Raw genomic sequence first — 24900 nt, 5'->3', positions numbered from 1 at the left:
AAATTAGTGAATTGTGGGATATTGATGGGAAATAGCAACCAGATGCAAGATCAGCCACTGATTAATTTTTGTCCCAGTAGAGAATTTTGACCCCTGAATTGTCATAATTAGGGAATTTCAGGATTGGACAACAACATCCGCGGTCCTAAAGGTGACATCGGCAGTCCAGGCTTAACGGTATGGGACATTACTTACTTTTATTATTTACATTATTTACCCTTAACAGTAACATCTTCAGATTTTTAAGTTTACATGTCTGGGAGTATTAATAGCTGCAACTTGGAAAAAAACAGCCATCATTGAACAAAGACCTGACTAATTGATAGTGAAATATTCTTTATTATCATATATACATATATTCCATTGTTCTGGATCATTTTTTTCTCTTTCTATGTGTTCTGTTAACAGGGTGAACCAGGCTCAGATGGTCTTCAAGGCCAAATTGGTGATAATGGCAGACCAGTAAGTTAATATGTAATTATAGTACAGAAGGCAGAAGCATTAACTTGTGAAGCCTATTTTTTTCTATGTTGATATTTTTATCTTTATTTTCAGGGTCCTAATGGCAGAAGAGGCTCAGCGGGTGTATCGGTACAGTACTGTAGAAATAATAATTCAAATAATAATAATTAATCAGCAACAGAAGTTATACCAAATGACTTGGTTTGCTTGTGCGTTCAGGGTCCCAGAGGGTCTCCAGGAGAACAAGGACTGCAAGGACTCCCTGGTGGCTCGGGTCCACGGGTAATGTAAAAATGATCCTATTTTTAAATTGATCAATAAATACTAAGTGGACCCTATAATGACACAGCCAAAAAAAAAAAGAAAAGAACTACCAAAACCATGTAAAGCTGTATCTGATTTGCTTGCCAGTTTGTTAACAGTGAGAAAAGATGGTTAGAGTAGCATTAAATATGCAATGTGAAATGTATTTTTGATTACCAACCCCATTCAAAATTAATTTGATCTCAAATGGATGTACACTACCATTTATTTCTTTAACTATTAATTGTTTGAGCTTGTACCATCTATAATTTGAGTCTTTCTGTCTCTGTTCAGGGTGCTTTCGGTCCGCCTGGTCCGGTTGGGCAGAGAGGTTATCTTGGTCTACCTGGACCTCAGGTATATATTGAAATAAATTAGATTAGAAAACGTTTATTAATCCCAAACTCGTGCACATTAAAACAACACAAACAGACAATTGAAAATTAAAAACAACACAATCAATCCATGCAAAGAATTACACAACTTTAAAAAATTAAAAAAACTAACTGCAATTGGAATAAAAGACCTTCTAAATCGCTCAGCACAGACTTTCAGTCTGGTACATGGGTGGATACCATCAGGGCCTGCTGCTTTGCTGGTCTTAAGGCACTGATTTACCTCGTTCACATTCTGTTATTTTAATACAGTTATTTTTATTTCCATAAACAGCAAGAGATTTTAAACCATTCCAAAGACCCCATGTGTTATAGTTAAACATTTGTTCTTCAACTCTTTCCTTATATTTGAACTGTTTAATAACTCTTTTCAGCTCATTTTGAGCCATTTTAATTTGGTCCCTGTCACCAATGAAAAAAGCTGTTTTTTTCCTATTAGTACCCCGCTAGAAATTTTACATTCCCAGAACATTCTCAGAACGTCCCCACTGGTGTTAAGGACGTTGCTTAGTAAGTACGTTCAGAGACGGTCACGATGTGGAGTTCTTTTAAGGTTTGGGGGACGTTATTTGGCGGACATTCACAGAACATTCAGGACGTTCTCTGAATGTTTGGGGAACCATACTTTATTGGCAAATGCTCTCAGAACGTCCCTGCCTAGAGCTAAATTGGCTAACAAAAGTGGCTGTTCAAAAAAATATTTTTTTTCTTAAATGTCTTACAAAAAAACTCTGGCACAATGGTGACCTCACAAAACAGAAACAGAACGTTAAACACTAACAGATCTCTCTAGATCTCAGCATCTTCACTTATCACAAACCACTCTGACTTTATTTCTTTCATACAAATCTTCTTAATGAGGTGTTGATGTTTTATCAAAATTATAAATATCACCGTTATGGAGGTAAGCGCTTGCTTTAGCTGGGCTCCTGAACCTTGATGTTTTGACTTTATTTTTCTCCAACTGTTGTAACTGTGTGTTACTAGAGCACATTTGTTACAAAAAATAATTGTGAGGAAAAAAAAAACTGATCAAATAGATTTGGTTGCTCATTGTTGATAAATATGTCATCATACAGTAATTTTATTCACTGAGCTCTGAATATTGTATTTTCTTTTGTATCATGTCCTGCTTTGACATTTTGAAAGTTTTTATCATTACACAGAAATCAGACTCACACAGACATCAAGATTCTGTGTATGATCTTCAACAATGGTGACACAATTTTCAGAATAAAGGCTGATTTATACTTCTGCGTCGAGTGTACGCCGTAGCAACGGCGTAGGCTGTGCGTAGCACGCGTAGCCTATGACGTAGCCTGACGTGCACCTCTTCAAAAATGTAACAACGCGTTAATTCTACGCGGACCGCAAGCGCTGTGATTGGTCTGCTAGAACCCCTCCCTCGGGTCAAAAAACTGGCGCGGAGCACTCGGAGAAGAGCGAGCACTTTCAACTTCACTATGAATTAAAAAACACTCTGTTTCAGAGAACACATTAAGTCGACATGAAACAGAAGTCATTACCTATTTGCCGCTTCTCTGCCGTTTCTGTTTGTAAGCTTCTCTGACAACGTACATGACGAGCTGCTGCTTCTTCGGCTTTTGTTTTGATACTCAACATGACCGCAGACACCGCCTCCTAGTGGTCTGTATGCACGTCGACGCGGACAACGCTATGGGACAACGACGCAGAAGTATAAATGAAAACAGACGCATAGCCTACGGCGCAGAGGCTCCGGCGTAGGTCCGACGCTGAAGTATAAATCAGCCTTAACAGATAAACTCTGAGTATCACAAAACAAGCTACTGAAGTCACAAAAAAGATTTTTGTTTAGTGTCACCATTGTTGAGGATCATACTCAAAACTCTGTCTGTATAATGAACTTTACAAAAAACTCATAAAAAAAAGGAAAAAAAAAAAAAAAAACCTAATATATAATACACTCACAGTTTAGACACTGGTGGTGATGATTATTGAATCACCAGCACTAAACAACAAAATACATCAGATCAGAATTTCTCTTCCATTTTTAGCTATAACAAGTGTGTTTTGAAAACAGTTAAAGCAGCCAGAGAAAATCTAATGTTAAAAAGTCAAGAATCAAGAGCCCATCTAAAGCAAACGCTCACCTCTATAACAGTGACTTCAAACTTTATTATTTTCTATAAAACACACATGTAGAAGGCGACGTTCTCATGACCTTGCGCAACTTAGCCTAAAAGTTCTCTAAAAGTGACGAAAATTCTGAAATTTTACAGAACATTTGGGACATAAAATGTCCTCTTTTGGTAATGAAAGTGCTGCAGTTCAAGTTTCCTTATATGACTTTAGGGGGACATTCCAATTTGGTTAATTTTATGGTCACAAAAAGAGCGTTACAAAAAAGGATATTTGGGACATTAAATGAATGCTCCTACATGGTCCTCTGTTGGTTCTGGGAATGTTACTAGACAATGTCCTTAATACCAGTGGACGTTCTGAGAATGTTCTGGAAACGTAACATTTCTAGCGGGGATAATCTGTCACCTAGTAACGTTCCCAGAACGTTCAGAGATGGTCACGATGTGGAGTTCTTTTAAGGTTTGGGGAACGTTATTTGGTGGACCTTCAGGGAACATTCAGGACGTTCTGGGAATGTTTAGGGGACTATTAATATAGGACGTTCTGTTAACTTCCCAAATGTCCTCTTTGTAACGTTCTTGCATGACCATAAAATAACCAAAATAGAACATCTCCCTAAACTCATATCGGGAACGTTATTAAATGACCAATAGAGGACCGTGTGGATACGTTCTGTTAATGTCCCAAATATCCTCTTTGTAACGTTCTTATGTGACCATAAATTTAACCAAAATGGAACGTCCCCCTAAAGTCATATAAGGAAATTTGAACTGCAGCACTTTCATTACCAAAAGAGAGCATTTTAGGAACGTCTTGAATGTTCTGTAAAGGTTCGGAATTTTCGTCACCTTTTGAGAACTTTGCGCAAAATCACATGAACGTCGCCTTCTACGTGGATAGCTGCTTTAACCTCCCTGGTATAGGGAGCTTGTAAAAACGGTTTATTATTAGGAAAATTTTTAATTTGTTGATGTGGAATGACAGACTCAACACAGTAATTTATATAACAAGTGACTTTATCAGAAAAACACTGACCAGTCTGTACAATCAAAACATCCTTTTAATCAAAACATCCTTTTAACCTTTCACAGGCATCCTCCGACCACACACACACTGTCTTAGATTGGCTGATTTTGAATTACAGGAGAGTATCTGGATGCCAAAGATATTAAATTGTGGTCTGATTGCCCCAGTGGTGGAAGCAACTTTGCACTATTTATGTCTTTAATGTTTGTATAAAACAGGTCAATAATTTTTACGTAAGACACCATTTGCCTAAAAGAACTTTGATTCCCATTCAGTCGGTCACGTTCGACGTACGTCGGACAGACCGACGAATAGGAATCTCGCTAGAGAGGCCAATCTACTTCGAGTGTAACTAAAACGAGCCAATGCACATTGGCATGCAATCATATGCATCAGCTGCTCGCCTCGCAGCGCGGGTATATAATGAGCAGCAGGTGCGTTGCATCTTCAGCTTTTCGCTTCGGAGCCGAACGGTGTTTGTTCCTGTTCTCTGCAAGCGAGTGTCTGCTAGAAGACGAGTCAAGCTTTTTGGTTGAACTTCTCTTTTTTTCCGAGTGCAGGCGAACAGCACAGCAGCGGGGTTGAAGTCCTCTCTTTTTCTGTTTTTGTTTCGTTTGCCGTTTTTGAGCAAATAGCTGTTTTGACAGCGTCGGAAGGCTGTTCTCACGGCCGGTACGGTGCGCTTTTGAGCGCTGAAAAGCCGTTTTTACGGCTGGTAAGAGTGAGCGCCTTCAAAGAGAGAGAGAGAGAGAGAGAGAGAGAGAGAGCACACGACAGGCTGCACACAATCCCTGTCTGTGTTGCGGCGGCCGTTCCCCTGCGTGCTTCAGCACTTTTAAAAGAGTAAAGTCCCTGAAAGAGCTTACACAAGTAGATTCGCGTCTTTTTAAAGATGACATCCTACTTGTGTTTCTGGATGCGGTCGTTCCTGTCCTCACTGACGGCCACGATCACTGTTTCACATGTCTGGGCGCGTGTTGAAATGATGTTCGTGGGTGTTTCATGTTTTCATATGAGAACATGATCACGTCGACACGCCGGTCGTGACTCTTCTTTCTCCGGGAAGCTTGAGTCCCCTCTGTTGTTGGCCAGCTGCCGCTTGTGTGTAAAAGCACAGCCGCGGGTCTGCCCGACACTCTGGGAAGACCGTGGAGATCAGCGAGAGCAAACCTCTCGCTCCTCTGCGTGTCGTGTGCCGTCGAGCTGCCGGGCTGCAGCGCGGGTTGTCACGGCAACCCAGCGCTCGCTCGGCGCTCTAGATGCGCGGTTCCCTTGCATAATCTCCATTGTAGCGCCCTCTCTGGTGCACCAGAAGAGGTCTACTTTGCTGATATGGCTTGGGTGACATGAGGTTGAGGGGTTCCTTCGGGGAACCAACCCCCTAGGGCCCCTCCCTCTCTAGCGCATTGCAAGCTGTGCAGTTTCTGGATTGGATTGCTGGTCCTACTCATAGGGGAACCTAGCATTTCATTCAGAGCTCCAGCTGAGGGACAGATGTCGATTGCAGCATCGGAGAGAGTGCTGTTATGCTCTGGAAATGAGGGTGACGCTGCCCACTGTAATGGTGTGTGCTTATGCTGACTCAGATTCGGAGTTTACAGCCATGCTTTCCTGGGTCTTCCAGATGTGCATGGAAAACTTGGCAGTATGGGGGTGTGTTGGTGCCATAAATATGGAATGCCAAAACTGCCAAAATCTGCATAAGTTTTTCCTCTCTCACTACCCTCTTGGTTGGGGTGGCTGTACACAGACCACACCCACCCTGCATGTGAGGCCAAGGCACTCTTTTTGCATGAGGGTAGTTCTGTGCTGGGGTTGAGCTGCGCTTGTTGACTAACCGTGATCAAAGTCACGGCGCAGGCCCTCAGCCAGACGATGTCCACCTCAGTGGTCCAGAAGTGCCCCCTGGCTTACCTTGTGAGGTGCGAGAGGTTGTCAAGCTAAATGCTTTCTCAATGCTCCCATCTTACGAGGTGGCCTTTTCGGTGACACTGTCGAGGACTGAGCCCAGCGGTTCTCCTCAGTTAGTAGCGGATCGGGGAGCTTCCCATGACAAACCATTGAGTTCCTCTTGGGCCGCCCCTCGGTCTGCTCGTCGCCAAGGGTGTCGTCCCCTGCAAGAAACTCTGGCCCAGCAGGCTCTGCTGTGTCCATTGCGGGGAGATGACGCCTCCCGTCTCTGCAGCTGTTAAGTGGTTGGTGAGAATCACCCCTGAGACGGGCGACCCAGAAATGGGTGGGGCTGCTCTTCCACCCCTGGAGGAGGGCCGGGTGGTAAATCCTTTTATTGGGTTTGTTTCTGTTCCGCCACTGATCCAAGAGGCAGTGGTACCCAAAATTAAAAGAGCAGTTCCTCCATTTCCAGGTCTGAAGAGGGTTTGGAGAGCAGTGGGAGGAGAAAAACCTCACCACTCTCATCCCCCTCTTCTGTCGCCAGCGGACAGCAGCGAGCAGCGGGCAGCCAAAGCCTCGACTGCTCCCTCTGTCCATCCGTGGAACCAGGTAAGTGTTGCCTAGCACACTGTGACGCTGCTTCGGGCCGCCTCACAAAGAGAGCCCCCCGAGCCACGTCCCTGTGTTCCACCTCGCTGCCCCGCTGCGGGTACGCCGGTGGTCTCTTTGGTCCCGCTTGTACGGTCTCTGCGAGCCCGGTTAGCGCTCCCCAGTCCGTCTCGCTGGCTCATTCGGACCATCAGGCTCGGCTATGCGATTCAGTTCGCCCGGCATCCCCCCCCAAGTTCAGGGACGTCCTCTTCACTACAGTGAAAGATGTCGTTGCCCCGGTCTTGCGTGCGGAGATCGCAGTCCTACTGGCGGAGGACGCGATGGAGCCGGCCCCTCCAGCCGATATGACGTCAGGGTTCTACAGTCCCTACTTCATTGTACCCAAAAAGAGCAGTGGGTTATGACCGATCTTGGACCTGCGAGTTTTGAATCGGAGCCTGTACAAGCTACCGTTCAAAATGCTGACGCAGAAGCGCATTTTTGAGTGCATCCGTCCCCGAGATTGGTTTGCAGCGATCGACCTGAAGGACGCGTACTTCCATGTCTCGTTTCTTCCGCAACACAGGCCATTCCTGCGCTTTGCGTTCGAAGGTCGAGCATATCAGTACAGAGTCCTACCCTTCGGGCTGGCCCTGTCTCCCCGCGTCTTTACGAAAGTCGTAGGGGGAGCCCTTGTTCCCATGAGAGAACAGGGTGTTCGCATTCTCAACTACCTCGACTGGCTCATTCTAGCACAGTCCCGGGGTTAGTTGTGCGAACACAAGGATTTGGTGCTCCGACACCTCAGCCAGTTGGGTCTTCAGGTCAACTGGGAAAAGAGCAAACTCTCCCCTGTGCAGAGGATCTCTTTTCTCGGTATGGAGCTGGATTCGGTCGAACAGATAGCACGCCTCACAGAGGAACGTGCTCAGTCGGTGTTGAACTGCCTGAATACGTTCAATGGCAGGACAGCGGTCCCACTGAAATTCTTTCAGAGGCTCCTGGGGCATATGGCGGCCGCGGCGGCAGTAACCCCGCTTGGTCTGCTTCATATGAGACTGCTTCAACACTGGCTTCACGGCCGAGTCCCGAGATGGGCGTGGCAACGCGGCACGTTCCGGGTGCTAATCACTCAGGAGTGCCGCCAAGCCTTCAGTCCGTGGTCGGACCCTTTGTTCTCCGGGCAGGAGTGCCCCTAGAACAAGTGTCCCGGCATGCTGTGGTATTCACAGATGCTCCTGCCACCGGCTGGGGTGCCACGTACAACGGGCATGCAGTGTCAGGGGTTTGGACGGGACCCCATCTGCATTGGCACATCAATTGCCTCGAGTTGCTAGCAGTACGTCTTGCTCTGAGCCGCCTCAAAGGGCCGCTACGGGGCAAGCATGTACTGGTCCGTACGGACAACACTGCGACCGTTGCGTACATCAACCATCAAGGTGGTCTACGCTCCCGTCGCATGTCGCAACTCGCCCGCCATCTCCTCCTCTGGAGTCAGAAGCGTCTGAGGTCGCTTCATGCCATTCTTGTCCCTGGTGTGCTCAGCCATGTGGCCGACGAGCTATCACGAGCTGAGCTGCCAGGAGAGTGGCGACTCCACCCCCAGGTGGTCCAGCTGATCTGGAGAGAGTTTGGAGAGGCTCAGGTAGACCTGTTTGCCTCACCGGAAACCTCCCTCTGCCAGTTTTACCCCCTGTCCGAGGGAACACTCGGGACAGACGCACTGGCACTCAGCTGGTCCCGGGGCCTTCGCAAATATGCGTTTCCCCAGTGAGCCTACTTGCACAGACCCTGTGCAAAGTCAGGGAGGACGAGGAGCAGGTCCTCTTAGTTGCGCCCTATTGGCCCGACCAGACCTGGTTCCCAGAACTTTCACTCCTTGCGACAGCCCTCCCTGGCCCATTCCTCTGAGGAAGGACCTTCTTCTCAGAGACGGGGCACTCTTTGGCACCCGCATCCAGACCTCTGGAAACTCCATGTCTGGTCCCTGGACGGGACGCGGAGGTTCTAGGTGACTTACCCCCTGAGGTACTTAACACCATCACTTCGGCACTTGCACTGTCTACGAGACGTGCTTACGCCTCGAAGTGGAACCTGTTCGTCGAGTGGTGCTCTTCTCGCCGAGAAGACCCCCGAGGATGCTCGATCGGAGTCGTGCTTTCCTTCTTGCAGCAAGGGTTGGAGCGTAGGCTGTCCCCCTCCACCCTCAAAGTCCATACTGCTGCTATCTCCGCTTACCACGACCACATAGATGGCAAATCTGTTGGTCAGCACGACCTGGTCGTCAGGTTCCTTAGGGGGGCGAGACGGTTAAATCCTCCTCGTCCCCCCTCCATACCCTCTTGGGACCTCACTCTGGTGCTAAGAGCACTTCAGATTGCTCCCTTTGAGCCTTTGCAATCGGCAGACTTAAAGATTCTGTCTATGAAGACTTTGCTGCTGGTTGCATTGGCCTCCATCAAGAGGGTAGGGGACCTGCAGTCATTTTCGGTCGACGTATCGTGCCTGGAGTTCGGGCCGGGTGATAGCCACGTGGTACTAAGACCCCGGCCTGGCTATGTGCCCAAGGTTCCTACCATTCCCTTCAGGGACCAGGTGGTGAGCCTGCAAGCGCTGCCCTCGGAGGAGGCAGACCCAGCCCTGGCTTTGCTCTGTCCAGTTCGCGCTTTGCGACAGTACATAGACAGAACCAAAGCCTCAGGACCTCAGACCAGCTCTTTGTCTGTTATGGAGGCCAGCAGAAGGGAAAGGCTGTCTCCAAGCAGAGGATGGTCCACTGGATAGTGGATGCCATCGCCCTGGCTTACCAAGCTCAGGGCGTGCCCTGCCCGCTCAGGTTGCATGCTCACTCCACGAGAGGTGTCGCATCCTCCTGGGCGCTGGCTCGTGGCGCCTCACTGACAGACATTTGTAGAGCTGCGGGCTGGGCGACACCTACACGTTCGCTAGATACTATAGCCTTCGTGTCCAGCCGGTCTCCTCCCGTGTTCTTGCCACAGGTCAGAGGCACGGAGAGGCCCCGGCTTAGTGTCGGCTTGCTGCGCTACATGCGCTTCTTTTCTCCAGAGAGTCCCTACAAGGCAGACCCTGTCGAGTCCTCCGATATCCCTTCGGCAGCCGACGTGGCGGAGCGTCTGGCGCCAGGCCTATACTCCGTTGTATCCTTGAGAACCGGGTTTAGGCTGGGTTCCATATGTGTGACCCTACGGGGATCCCATATGGTTGGTTCCACGGTTGCTCCTAAACGAAGCCCATGTCTTTCCCTCTGGGAGAACCTACCCTTCATCGGGTTGGAGTCAACCCAGCTCTTCCATATGTAGCACAGCCCTACAGGGTTAGTCCATATGTACTTCTCCACATAACTCCTTCGGGGAAGGATGTGGCTTCCGCAGCGTTCCTTTCCCAGCGAAAGGGTACGCTTTCCCAGCGTTATCCAAAAGTCTCACTGAATGGGTTTTGGGGAACAGCAGTGATCGACTCTCTCTGTGTCAGCCCTGTCCCACCATCCTCAGGCAAGGGGGTTCAGGTGGCTTACTACAGAGCGCTGGAAGGGGGCAGCTCCTGTGGCGCTTTGGTAGGGATTCCTATTCGTCGGTCTGTCCGACGTACGTCGAACGTGACCGACTGAATGGGAACGTCTCGGTTACAAAGGTAACCCTCGTTCCCTGAAGGAGGGAACGGAGACGTACGTCCCGTCGCCACAGTCGCTGTACCCCGCTGATGCTGCTGCCTATCCGGTTCGGCTCCTCAGCGAAAACCTGAAGATGCAACGCACCTGCTGCTCATTATATACCCGCGCTGCGAGGCGAGCAGCTGATGCATATGATTGCATGCCAATGTGCATTGGCTCGTTTTAGTTACACTCGAAGTAGATTGGCCTCTCTAGCGAGATTCCTATTCATCGGTCTGTCCGACGTACGTCTCCGTTCCCTCCTTCAGGGAACGAGGGTTACCTTTGTAACCGAGACGTTAAAATCCCCATTAATTATAACCAATGCATCCAGGGAAGAGTTGCATATTGTGGGTAACTCTCAAAATTGTTTCTGTGGCCAACCTTCCATTGCCCGATAGATGAATAACTCTCTGGGCAAATAATATGGTTGGCAAGGAACCATATTCTACCAGGAATAGAATTAATTGACCACCTTTTTTGTTTACTATTGTCATTAATATCTAATAAACCACATCTGGCCATCAATGAGATTGTTTTGTTTTCTTTTACACAGGGATCTCCTGGCTTTCCAGGAAGGCCTGGAACTAGAGGAAGCATTGGGTCCATAGGACAGAAGGTGAGTGACCTCTTTTAATACCATCCTCTTTATTTATAAATCTCTGCTTTTTTAAAGGGATAGTTCACCCCAAAATGAAAATTGTCATTATCTCTTTATTAGAGATTATTATTATCATTTACTCACCCTCATGCCACCCCCATTGTATATGACTTTCTTTATTCAGATAGACACAAATGAAAATTTTCAGGAAAATAATCAATTTCTGTGAGTCCATATAATGCCATTGAATTGGTGGTGCTTGGCTGAAGCTTGTATATATTTTATATATTTTTTATTTTTTAAATTAAATCATTGCTTCAGTTCTAATTCACATGTAATAATGTCTCTCTCATGAACGCTCGAAATACAGTAGGGTTTAAAAAATTAAAAACATTTGTATTTCTCTTACACACACCTATCGTTTCACTACGGAAGACATTGATTTATCCACTGGGGTTGCATGGATTACCATCACAATCACTGTGTGTGGTTTTTCAAGCGTCAACCGAGCAGCACCCATTCACTTGTATTATATGGACTTGCAGAGATGGATTATTTTCTTAAAAATCTTTGTGTTGATCTAAACGAAGAAAGTCATATACATAAGGGATTTTCATTTTTGAGTTTATTGTTCCTTTAATGCTAAACCTATGCATCATGCTTTTGCCTTACAGGGCCAGCCAGGTGATCCTGGAAATAAGGGAGCTTTGGGACCTCCAGGCCCCAGAGGACTGCCGGTTACTTCTCTCTTTCTTTTTTTAAAAGCTACTAAGATCCTGCAATGTCAGGCCTGATCCATCATCATTCAAAAAGCTATTTTGTTCTTAAAGGATTAGTTCACTTTCAAATAAAATGTTCCTAATAATTTACTCACTCCCATGTCATCCAAGATGTTCATGTCTTTCTTTCTTTAGTCGAAAAGAAATGAAGGTTTTTGATGAAAACATTCCAGGATTATTCTCCTTATAGTTCCGTATTCAATTTACGGAACGAACGCAGCGCCAGTTCCATTTTTTCCGTAAGTAGAATAGGGAAGGCGTAGGACATACAGCATAAGCTACGAAAGTGTGGTTTTGGCAGATCCACTTGGAAGGCGATCATTTGTTTATATAAAGCATATACATTCACATTTTTTTCCGAAAATGACCGATCGTTTTGCTAGATGAGACCCTGGTTCCTCGTCTGGTATCATTTAAAGCCTTTTTGAAGCTGCACTGAAACTGTGATTTTGACCTTCAACAGTTTGGAGGCCTTTGAAGTCCACTATAAGGAGAATAATCCTGGAAAGTTTTCATCAAAAACCTTAATTTCTTTTCGACTGAAGAAAGAAGGACATGGATCTTGGATGACATGGGAGTGATGTTATTTTATTGATGTTATTTTAAATTATCAGGAAAATTTTATTTGAAAGTGAACTAATCCTTTAAATGTAACAATTCAACAATTTGTCTAATAATCTGTTTATTTGATTTTAGACACAAATAAACCAACTGATTGCAGCATTTATTTATTATTAACAGGGAAAAGATGGTGCAGATGGCTTTGGATTCCCAGGACCCAAAGGACAGAAGGTTTATATAGAATTATACTGCAATCATTTGTTCTCAAATAGCAAATATGGGCTATGCTACAATATACAGCGTGATATTATTTCACTTAAAACAACATATTATCTTTGAGTTTTTAGACATAGCTCTTTTTAAACTTTACTTGCCATTTATTGGGTAAAGAAAGCAGCATAACTGCAGATGTATTCATGTTTGTTTATTTATTTATTTATTTATTTTTTACTTTTCTTTAAGGGAGATTCTGGTTTCCCAGGTTATCCTGGACTTCAGGTGATTTCACATCCAAAACTTGCCAGTGCAATATTGTAACTATAAAGTGGTTGGTTTATAAAATAATCAATTTTATAACTATTAATGAGTGAACATTGTTTCTTCTTTGAAATTCAGGGTGAAATGGGCTCTAAAGGAGCAAATGGAGGTGGTGGTCCAAAAGGCAACAGGGGAAGAGGGGTATGTAATAACATTTTTCAGGCTTTATTTTCTTAGTCATTCTGTGAACCTTAAGCAGACTTAAATGGATGTCTGATAACAGGGCAATGCTGGCAGTAGAGGACCAGATGGAGATCCTGGCAGTGATGGGGTGCCTGGACACAGGGTATGTGTGTATTATTTACATCCTGTGATCATGGGAATTTAAAGGGATACAGAATGTCTTCTTCTTCACATAGGGCCCAAAAGGACAACGAGGAACCAGAGAGAAGTCTGTAAGTTTCTGATTTTCTTTACTACTGCAGTAAAATTATTAATATATATATATATATATATATATATATATATAGTACTGCATGTGAAATGATTCATGTATACTTGAACCTGGAAAGAAATTGTAGGAAAGACATTTTGAAAATAACATTTTAGTTCCCATAATGTGATTAGTGTGATTAATTGTGATTAATTTTTAAGATTTAAAAAAAGATTATTTAAATTATTATAAAACAAACTAAATACAATATAATTTAAAATATTTTGAAATAACTATTTTCTATTTTAATATATTATAATATATTATAATTTATTGATGTGATGTCAAAGTTGAATTTTCAGCAGCCATTACTCAAGTCCACTCAGTGTCACATGATCCTTAAGAAATAATTTTGATATGCTGATGTTTGATGCTTAAAGCAGACCTATTATGCCCCTTTATACAAGGTGTAATATAAGGCTCAGGTGTCCCCAGAATGTGTCTGTGAAGTTTCAGCTCAAAATACCCCACAGATCATTTATTATATCATGTTGTTAACAAGAGCAGCCAGCTGAGTCAGCCAGTGAGCAGCTATACAAGCTCTGATGACGACACAGCTGTTCCACGATTGGTCGGATTCACCGCATGACAACGATCACGTGTGTTTCGTGGTTATTCTCACGCCTTCATTTCCACTAATGCTCAAAAATCTGTATGTTTTATAAAAGTTAAAGCTCTTCTCATGTAGTCACAATGTTGTATTGTGTCATATTTATCAAAATAAAACTGAAAACGTAGACCCCACTACATTGGTATTTAAAGGTGCCCAAAATTTAAAGGTGATTCAAAATTTGAATTTACCTTGGCATAGTTGAATAACAAGAGTTCAGTACATGGAAAAGACATACATTGAGTTTCAAACTCCATTGCTTTCTCTTTCTTATGTAAATCTCATTTGTTTAAAAGACTTCCGCAAAACACACGGATCTCAACATAACACCGACTGTTACGTAACAGTCGGGGTGTACGCCCCAATATTTGCATATGCCAGCCCATGTTCCCAACTTTATTAAAGAAAGGCATTAGACAAGGGCAGCCAGTAACATCTGGATCTGCGCAGGTGAATCAACAGACTAGGTAAGCAAGAACAACAACGAAAATGGCAGATGGAGCAATAATAACTGACATGATCCATGATAGCATGATATTTTTAGTGATATTTGTAAATTGTCTATCTAAATGTTTCGTTAGCATGTTGCTAATGTACTGTTAAATGAGGTTAAAGTTACCATCGTTTCTTACTGAATTCACGGAGACAAGAGCCATCGCTAATTTCATTTTTAAACACATGCAGTCTGTATAATTCACAAACACAACTTCATTCTTTATAAATCTCTCCAACAGTGTAGCATTAGCCGTTAGCCACGGAGCATAGCCTCAAACTCAAAGAGAATCAAATATAAACATCAAAATAAATACTTTACTCACATAATTCGAAGCATGCATACAGCATGCATGACGAACATCTTGTAAAGATCCATTTGAGGGTTATATTAGCTGTGTGAACTTTGTAAATGTGCTGTAATATAATCGAGAGCTCGTGTGGCAGGGAGCACGCGGATTAAAGGGGCGGCGCGCTGAAAAAATCAGTGCATAGTTAATGATGCCCCAAAATAGGCAGTTAAAAAAATTTATTAAAAAAAATCTATGGGGTATTTTGAGCTGAAACTTCACAGACACATTCAGGGGACACCTTAGACTTATATTACATCTTGTGAAAAAGCATTCTTGGGCACCTTTAAATATGCTTATGTTGAACTACTCACACCGATCGGTTGCATCCAGCTGCAGCCGAGGTTGAACACATCTAATATTTCTATCGTGACCACACTCATGTGACATTGCAGTACTGCACCATCATGAAAGTTATTATTTGCAAGCGTTTTAAAGCCATAACTATGTAAACTTCTGATTTAAACTTCACGCGCACAGAAAGCATCCTGTTAGACGGCACATCTTGCGAGTATTAAACTAATTTCTCCTTTTGCGTCTTATTGCGCTGTCAATTACACACAACGTTAAGTCAATAACGCACAGAGTTCACAAACACAGTCGGTTATGTCTGTGAACGTAAACAGCAGGGAAAGAAATCATATGTGTATATTACTGTAGATCTGTGTATTAAAGTGAAAGCAGCGTAATATATACAGTACCTACTGTTGTATATGCTGTTAATGTGAACAAAACAACAAAAGAAAAACAGAAAATCACTCACTACTCTTAATTAAATAACTTAAGTAGCTTTAATAAGAAGATAAACATGGCGTACTGGGTACAGCTCACTAAGGGTAGGAGCTAAGCTAATAGGGCAGATTCCATTGCCAGTCATTGGCGGGGAAATCTGGAACCGCTTCTTTGGAGAGACTGTTAAAAAAAAGGAGCGGGTGGATTTTTACCATTATAGGCTGGTTGTTTACACACATCTGTGTTCAAACACAAAATTTTGCATAATAGGTCCCCTTTAACTAATCAATGTTGAAACAGTTGTTATTATTGTGTCCATTTTTTCCCAGGATTCTTTGATAAATAGAATTCTGTTCCTTTTGATCAATTGAATTTGTCCTTGCTGAATAAAAGTTGTAATTTCTTTTTTAAAAAATGTAAAAAAAACCTACTGACCCCAAGTCAAGTGTTTTTTATTTGTGTCTAAATACAAAGCATGTTTTGTAATATATATAAATAATATATGATCTTTTGTAGGACTGCCAACTGATCTCATATGTTCGAGACAACTGTTGTAAGAAATCTTTATTTAAGATTCTTTATTTTTTCTGCTTGAAATAGATAATAGACTTAGATTTTCTTGCATTATGATGATGATGACATTTTTATGTTTTTTTTTTTTTATTATTATTTAACAGTGTGCTGCAAAGGTAGGTGGAAATGAAAATCAAAAAATATTAAATAAATTTTTGAATTAACTGTCCATTATTAAATATGAATTTCTCACTCATATTTGTCTCTCTAGATAACACAAAATGCCCTGCCTACCCCACTGAACTTGTGATAGGCTTGGACATGTCTGAAGATGTGACTCTTCAAGGCTTTGAACGCATGCGTTCTGTAGTCCTGACACTGCTGAACAATATCAATGTTGCAGAGAGCAGCTGTCCGACGGGGGCCCGGGTGGCTGTGGTCACCTACAACTCCTACACCAGTTACAAGATCCGCTTCAATGATTATCAACGCAAGAAGCAGCTTATTGAAGCTGTGAAAAACATTGGCTGGGAACGCACTTCAAATCGGCGTAACATAGGTGCTGCCATGCGGTTCGTGGGGAGGAACGTCCTGAAGCGTGTGCGAAAGGGTGTCCTGATGAGGAAAGTAGTGATCTTCCTCTCTGCTGGAGAATCTCAGGATTCGACCTCCCTCATCACGGCCATTCTAGAGTACAAAGCGCTGAACATTAAATTCGGGGTCATCGCACTAAGGAATGTCCCTAATGTTAGAAAAGCTCTTGAGGTAAAGTTAAGCACGCTTTATTTTTTAATAGTTTAAAGGAGTAATTTATGCAAAAATAAACATTCTGTGATCATTTCCTCACCCTCATGTCTTTACAAACCTTTATGTACATTCTTCTGTGGTACACAATGAAATTTTAAAGTCACTCGTTTCTTTTACTTACCAAAGCTGATGTTAAGTTCACTGAAATTAATTATAGTCAGTGTTTTTGAGTGAACTGTCCCCTTTAATTATTAAATCGTGTGTGACTAACAAACAAAGTTTGAATACAAATCACAGTATTTTTTTTTACCAGTGTGTAGAGCTATTCATTCGTGGGATGTTTTGTTGTGTGCAGGCAGATGAAACCCAGAGTTTTATCTTAACTGTGTTGGGTAGAGTGCAAGACCTGTCTCTCAGTAAGATCCAGAGTTGTGTTATCTGCTTTGGTAAGCACCAGTTATTTCTCTCCCTCCCTCTCACAACCGAAATTATTCTAATATGCTGATCTGGTGACCTTGTGTATTATTATTATTATGTTGAAAATGACTTTTCAACATAATAATAATATTTTTCATTATTTTTGTGGACACTGTGATGCATTTGTTTCAGGATTCTAATGAGTAGAAAGTTCAAAAGAATGGTATGAATATGAAATAGAAATCTTTTGTAAAATTACTATCACTTTTGATCAATTTAATGTGTCCGTACTGAATAATATAGCATTTTCTTTAAAAAAACATACCGACCCACTATAATATAATAAATATAATATAATATAATTTTATATAAAAGAATATTTGTATATTAGTTTTTGTAAATATTCTATATATATATATATATATATATATATATATATATATATATATATATATATATATATATATATATATATATATATATATATATATATATATATATATATATATATATATTATTTTACATAATATAATAATTTTTTATTTGATTAAATCATTTTTATTTGATCATTTTTTATTTCATTTTTTATTTAGTACAAATGGAAACTTATTTTAAGTATCAGATTATTTTTTGGGTTGTACAATTTCTCAAACCGTGTTTATATTTGCAAAAAGTCTGCAAATAAAGACAAAGATTTCATGAGTCATGAGTACTGCACTCTTAAAGGTTGCTGAAAGTATTAAAGGGTTAGTTCACCCAAAAATGAAAACTCAGTCATTAATTACTCACCCTCATGTCGTTCACACTCGTAAGATCTTCATTCATCTTTGGAACACAAATTAAGATATTTTTGATGAAATCTGACAGGTATATGGATCATCCACAGAAAGCAATATAATCAAGACTTTCAAGGTCCAGAAGGGTACTAAGGACATTGTTAAAAGTTCAACCTTCATTTTATGAAGTGAAGAGAATACTTTTTGTGTGCAAAAACAAAACAAAAATAGCGACTTTATTCAACAATCTCTTCTCTTCCCTGTCATTATCCTTACGCAGGTAACGCAGTAAGCACAGTGAAGGTTTCTTTGTTTACGTCCAAATGCCGGCTCAGTATTGGCCAAAGCTGCACATGTGACATGGGTGTGATGCTGCCGCAGGAGCTGGCCAATAATGAGTCGTCATTCTGACTTAGAACCTGGAAGTGCTGGACATAAACGACGTATGAGAAATGTATTGTTGTCGCTTCATAAAATTAAGGTTGAACCACTTCAGTCATGTCGACAGTTTTAATGATATCTTTAGAACCTTTCTGGACCTTGAAATTGGTGATAATATTGCTGTCTATGGATGAGTCATATACCTCTCGGATTTCATCAAAAATATCTTAATTTGTGTTCTGAAGATGTGTCTTATTGGTGTGGAACGACATGAGGGTGAGTAATAAATGACAGAATTTTAATTTTTGGGTGAAATAACCCTTTAAATTAAACAAAAATATTTAATAAACGTACATGCAAAGAATGAAGTATGTGTTGAACATTGTGAATGATGTGGGGTTTGAATTCTGCAAAACATCCTATGAAGGTCTGTGGCCGCAGTTTCTTTGTGGTCATATCTAAACTCTTTTCTCTTCTAAGATCCCTGCAGACCAGCTAGAGAATGTGATGGCACCAACCTGGCACCTGCTCCTCAGGAGATAGACATGGACTTGGCGGTGATTGTGGACGGCTCCCGTAGCATCCTGGCTGATGAATACGAGGGTGTGAAAGAGGTCCTCGGCAGTGTGCTCGATCAGATTGTTGTGAGCAACCGACCCAGCGGGGTCGACAGACAAGCAAGAGTGGCCGTCTACCAGCAGAGCTCCACATACAGTGAAGCCCAGTCTGCTGTGAAAGTGATATTTGGCTTCCAACAGTTCACTGATCGCAGTCTAATGAAGAGAAGCATCTACCAGGATCTAAAGCAAACCGGAGGCTCTTCCAGACTCGGCCTTGCGATGGAATACGCCGTGATGCAGGGCATCCTCACGGCTCCTAAGGCTCGCAAGAACAAGATGGTACTGGCTATCATCGGGGAGCAGACGACATCTCAGGACAGAGCAAAGCTGGAGTTGATCTCCAGGATGGCAAAGTGCGAGGGCGTTGTTTTCTTCACCCTGATGGTGGGTGGCCATATCAGCGTTACTCAGGCGGAAAAGCTTGTCAGCTATCCCTTAGAACAGCACATCATTCACCTGGGCCACTTGAAACACGGAGAGCAGGAGTACACGCAGCGCTTCATGAGGACATTCTTCCATATTCTGAGCAGTAAGTGTTCCACCTCATTTAGTACAGATTTGAGGGCCTAAGCATTGCAACGGCTCATCCTCATGTCGCTCAAAAAGCACAAAAAACACCATAAAAATCATTGATATGACCTGTTCACAATATTCCACCTCTTCTGAAGCCATAAAATTTACTATAATAAACTGATAACATCAGGTTTGATGTCAGTTAAAGGCATGATGTCTCGTAAAACCTTTTAACCTTGTTACTCACACAGATTTTCGTGGATTACATACTTTTTGTTCATTTTTGAAGGACATCTTTACATCCCTTTTGGAGCTTTTTGTGTTCCAAAACATGATATCAAACATTTTTGAGCAACAGGAGGGAGTACATGATGACAGAAATTTTGCTTTTGGGTGAACTGTCCCTTTAAGGATGACATTGCATATGTTCATTTTGAGGGACTCGTGTGTTAATATGGTTTCTTTGTGAATGCAGAGAATATGAACTCCTACCCTCATCCATCACTCCGATGTAGAGGTCAAGGTCAAGGTCAAGGTCAGCCTTTTGAGGCTGCAGAGAGACCTGTGTACAGGTATCAAATGACTAAACCTGCTCTATCATCATCTAATGTGAAACATCTGTTTGTTTGAGCAGTAACACTGAGCATTAACTTCTGTATTTATTTATTTATAAAAGATGCAGGTGCTTATTTAAGACTACTATACTAAATACATTATTTATTTATTTAGAATTGATTTATATATTATGGAATTTACATAAGAAGGAGACAATTGCTTATTTAATTAGATGCAGGTTATTAAAATAAACTTGAAATAAATAATTTATTTATTTATTTATTATGTAATTTACATAGGAATGAGAGGTGCTTATTAAATTAGATGCTGGTTAATAAAATAAACCTGCAATAAATACATTTATTTGATTTGTGTATGAATGTATTTATTTATAATGAATGTAAATTACTTATCATGAATGTCATTTACATTGTAAGGAGACAGGTACACATTTAAAAAGATACAGCTTAATAAAATAAACCTGCAATAAATTAGTAAAAAAAAAAAAATTACATATAAATGTATTTATTTAATTTAATTCATTTATTTATTAATAATGAATGCAATTTACAAAAACATATTTACATAGAAAAGAGGGAATTGGTTATTTAACAATAACAACAAATATAAATAAATACAATAAATGTATTTATAAATGAATGTATTTTACTTAGAAAAGAGGCAGGTGGTTATTTAATAAGATTTTGATTAAATGCAGCTTAATAAAATAAACCTTCAATACATTTATTTATATATTTTTTTATGTCAATTATATAAAGAATTATTTATTAATTTAATATGAATGTAATTTACCTAGAAAGGAGACAGGTGCAGGTTAATGAAATCTTTCTTTCTGTCTTTCTTTGACTGCAGAAATATTGTAATTACATAAAAATGAGGCAGGTGCCTGTTAGCTCAACTCTTTGTCAATTTCCATTATGTGCCCATTGTGAAAACAAATGCTATTTCCTAGTGTTCCTGTGCCATCCGGTGTATACCCAAATGTAGTGGTGGAAGAGACTGAGGGCCAGCAGACCTTAGGCCATGGATACTCAATAGTCGAGACTCCAACTGACAACACAGACAGTATGTTCTTCCAAATCTCTGCTCACATCACAGTGCCTCTAGGGCTTAAAAGTATGCAACAAAAAGGATAACAATATAACTTTACTTTAAACTTTGGTAGTTTTATTTAAAATATAAATTACTTATTTAAATGGTTTTCTTGCATCATCATCATGGCTTATTAGTAAATAAACATTTTGCTTTCAGGTCTGTGTCACCTAAACAATGACCGTGGCACCGTCTGTGGTGAATATATGCAGCGGTGGTATTATAATGAAGCAGTTGGTGCATGTTTATCCTTCTGGTACGGGGGCTGTGATGGTAACAGTAACCGTTTTAGTTCAGAAAAGGAGTGCCTTCAGACCTGTGGCAAACAAAGTAAGTCCTTTGTCTTTGCGACAACTGTGCACTGGCAGTGTTGTTGAAAGTTACCTGTAAAAGTAATGCGTTTCAATATAGAGTTATTTTCTTCTATATGTTTTATTATTACTGGGGGGTTCTTTTTCAATGAAAAAACAAAAACAAACATTCTATTTTTGTCAATTGTAAAGGCCCTTTCATGCCAAAAAAGAAATGCACATTCTCACCTGTACAGTAGAGGGCGCAGCTTAAATATGCTGCCATTCTGGATTCCAGAAGAATAGGACACACAAGAAGAAAGTTGAACGCTCTTACTTCAGCAGTAAAACAAAAACAGAAACACAAATGTGATGTTTAACCGAAGTCATTTTTACTTATTAGATGGCTGAATTGGATCATCGAAGGTCAGCAGCAAAGCAGTTAATAATGTGAGATTTAATCCATAAAGTATATTTGTATTACTCAACATATTTAATTATTGCATGTTCGCGTTATATTCAGCATTTGCATTTCCGTTTTTATTCATTTTGAGGAATGCTGAATCTGAATGAGTAAATGCATGTTCACATTTAGTCTAGAACTACAATAACCATCATGTTCACACAGCGCACACAACGCCTTTGCACTTGCTCCTGATTTCTCTCATCATGGGTCCCTTGAGGTGTCAGTCAACAAAAGGGAAACAAAGTAACTCCAATATTTTGTTGTAAATTTAAAAGTAATGCATTACTTTACTAGTTACTTGAAAAAGTAATCTGATTACATAACTTGTGTTTCTTGTAATGCGTTACCCCTAACACTGCACTGGTTCATAAATCATTGTAAATCAATAGTTTAAGCTGGTCTCCCAGCCCAGCCAAACAAACTCCCTTTTAGCTATTATAGTCTAGCTGGTCTTTCAGTCTGAAAAGCTAAAAAAAAAGTTGCCCAAAACCTCTCTAAAACTAGCCAACAGACCAGTCTGATGAGTCTGAGAGACCAACTAGGACCAGCAAACCAGCTTAGGGTAGTTTAAGATGTATTTTTTTAGCAAGGTTGAAAAAAAGAGAAAAAAAAACCCTCACACCATTAGTTGCTACTCTATGTCAAGCCGTGTAAACAGATTGCAGTTTCATTTGGTGCCACTAGTGGCACAGAAATGACAAACTGCACCTTTAACAATCACACAAAGTACCTTGTCAGTATAAAAAGAATGCTGAAACATTTGTATTATTTATTCCATCTCCAGATCCTAAACTAACCCTGCAGGCAAAAGAGGAAACAGCAGTACTTGATGGTGAGAAATGAGCCACCTCTGTAATTGCTTGTCTGTCTTTTGCAGATTCTTCTCAATTTTGACCAATATTAAAGGTGCCATCGAACGTTTTTTTACAAGATGTAATATAAGTCTAAGGTGTCCCCTGAATATGTCTGTGAAGTTTCAGCTCAAAATACCCCATAGATTTTTTTTTAATTAATTTTTTTTAACTGCCTATTTTGGAGCATCATTAAATATGAGCCGATTTATGCTGTGTGGCCCCTTTAAATCTCGTGCTCTCCGCCCACTGAGCTCGCGTTTGCCTTAAAGGATTAGTCCACTTTTAAATACACTTTTCCTGATAAATTTACTCACCCCCATGTCATCCAAGATGTTCATATCTTTCTTTCGTCAGTCGAAAAGAAATTAAGGTTTTTGAGGAAAACATTCCAGGATTATTCTCCTTATTGTAGATTTCAATGGCTACCAACAGGTTGAAGGTCCAAATTATAGTTTCAGTGCAGCTTCAAGGGCTTTAAACGATACCAGATGAGTAATAAGGGTCTTATCTATCGAAATGATCGGTCATTTTCGAAAAAAATACAAGGCGTTGGACATTCAGCGTAAGCGTTATGAAGAATGCGGAAGCTGAAAGTACGTTCAATGTGATATTTTGTTTATAAAGCATAAACGGATGTATTTTTTTCGAAAATGACAGATCGATTCGCTAGATAAGACCCTTATTCCTCGCCTGGTATCGTTTAAAGCCCTTTGAAGCTGCACTGAAACTGCAGTTTGGACCTTAAACCTGTTGGTAGCCATTGAAATCCACAAGGAGAATAATCCTGGAATGTTTTCATCAAAAACTGACGAAAGAAAGACATGAACATCTTAGATGACATGGGGGTGAGTAAATTTATCAGGAAAAGTGTATTTAAAAGTGAACTAATCCTTTAAACAGTGCCTTAAACAAAGTTTACACAGCTAATATAACCCTCAAATGGATCTTTACAAAGTGTTCGTCATGCATGCGTCGGATTATGTGAGTATTGTATACTGTTATATTGTTTACATTTGATTCTGAATGAATTTGAGGCTGTGCTCTGTGGCTAACGGCTAATGCTACACTGTTGGAGAGATTTATAAAGAATGAAGTTGTGTTTATGAATTATACAGACTGCAAGTGTTTAAAAATGAAAATGGCGACGGCTCTCTTGTCTCCGTGAATACAGTAAGAAACGATGGTAACTTTAACCACATTTAACAGTACATTAGCAACAGATTCGCCTGTTCTTCTGAGGTCTTTTAAACAAATGAGATTTATATAAGAAGGAGGACACAGTGGAGTTTGAGACTCACTGTATGTCATTTCCATGTACTGAACTCTTGTTATTTAACTATGCCAAGATAAATTCAATTTTTCATTCGAGGGCACCTTTAAGCTTATATTTTCTCAGTAAAGCCAGTAAAAGTATTTGATATGGCAAATACAATATCGCCTGAAGTGTTATGCATCAACTCTTTCCTGATTTTTCCACTCACAGATGCGTGCCTCATGAAACAGGATCAGGGTCCCTGCAGTAACTACATTTTAAGCTGGTACTATGATATCCAGCAGAATGAATGCATTCAATTCTGGTTTGGAGGATGTGGAGGAAACAAGAACAGGTTCACCACACAGGTGGACTGTGAAGACCTTTGTGTAAGGGACATTTAACCTGGATGACGTTCAAAATTACACTTTATTTTATTATTTTTTTTACATTTGAACAAATGTTTAGCATTTTTCAGAACAAATGTTCACCCTTGCATTTAGCAATTATTTTCACAAAGCTAGAAAACGGTATTTGTGCAGGTTTTTACTACAAAGAAGCCAATAATTACCCACCGGCATCCCAATGCAAAAGCAAATAAGCACTTTTTATTTTTTGTTCATGGTACTTTTATGAAGTTATATATCAGCTAAATCACACTGTAAGTGTGTAGATTAAAATGTCAATGTACATAACAGGTTTTTATTGAAGAAGTTCTGTGACAACACCAAAAATGTGCAATCACATTTTTTGATACGAATTAAAACAATTTTTAATAACTATACATTTGTTGAAGTCTGTGCATTTTTAATCTTTAAAAATTGTGAAAAACTGCTCGCAACCC

The 24900-nt window shown here is 40.9% G+C and overlaps 1 protein-coding gene across 4 annotated transcripts in view; it reads left to right on the top strand.

Annotated features, from left to right (window-relative positions):
- The window catches only part of col6a4a (collagen, type VI, alpha 4a), a 48414-nt gene extending 23574 nt beyond the window's left edge, over positions 1-24840 (top strand). For 2 of the 4 annotated variants that reach the window (XM_048152480.1, XM_048152481.1), the window contains exons 20-41: positions 112-177; positions 409-462; positions 556-591; positions 682-744; positions 1060-1122; positions 11021-11083; positions 11740-11802; positions 12586-12636; positions 12868-12903; positions 13021-13083; positions 13166-13228; positions 13302-13337; positions 16076-16112; positions 16237-16248; positions 16344-16837; positions 17175-17265; positions 18874-19542; positions 20002-20098; positions 21055-21167; positions 21354-21524; positions 22735-22782; positions 24288-24840. In XM_048152480.1, the coding sequence (XP_048008437.1) occupies positions 112-177; positions 409-462; positions 556-591; positions 682-744; positions 1060-1122; positions 11021-11083; positions 11740-11802; positions 12586-12636; positions 12868-12903; positions 13021-13083; positions 13166-13228; positions 13302-13337; positions 16076-16112; positions 16237-16248; positions 16344-16837; positions 17175-17265; positions 18874-19542; positions 20002-20098; positions 21055-21167; positions 21354-21524; positions 22735-22782; positions 24288-24460 (2562 nt within the window). In that variant the 3' untranslated portion in view covers positions 24461-24840. Of the gene's footprint in view, positions 1-111; positions 178-408; positions 463-555; positions 592-681; positions 745-1059; positions 1123-11020; positions 11084-11739; positions 11803-12585; positions 12637-12867; positions 12904-13020; positions 13084-13165; positions 13229-13301; positions 13338-16075; positions 16113-16236; positions 16249-16343; positions 16838-17174; positions 17266-18873; positions 19543-20001; positions 20099-21054; positions 21168-21353; positions 21525-21887; positions 21935-22112; positions 22194-22734; positions 22783-24287 lie in introns of those variants that run through there. The other 2 variants (XR_007178977.1, XM_048152482.1) reach the window with 2 other exon arrangements.
- Positions 24841-24900: the final 60 nt, after the last annotated feature.

Source organism: Megalobrama amblycephala, linkage group LG13 (assembly GCF_018812025.1).
Source record: "Megalobrama amblycephala isolate DHTTF-2021 linkage group LG13, ASM1881202v1, whole genome shotgun sequence".
Classification (NCBI taxonomy): Eukaryota; Metazoa; Chordata; class Actinopteri; order Cypriniformes; family Xenocyprididae; genus Megalobrama; species Megalobrama amblycephala.
Note: the sequence above shows the minus strand (reverse complement) of the source record. Positions and strands in the feature narration are given on the sequence as shown.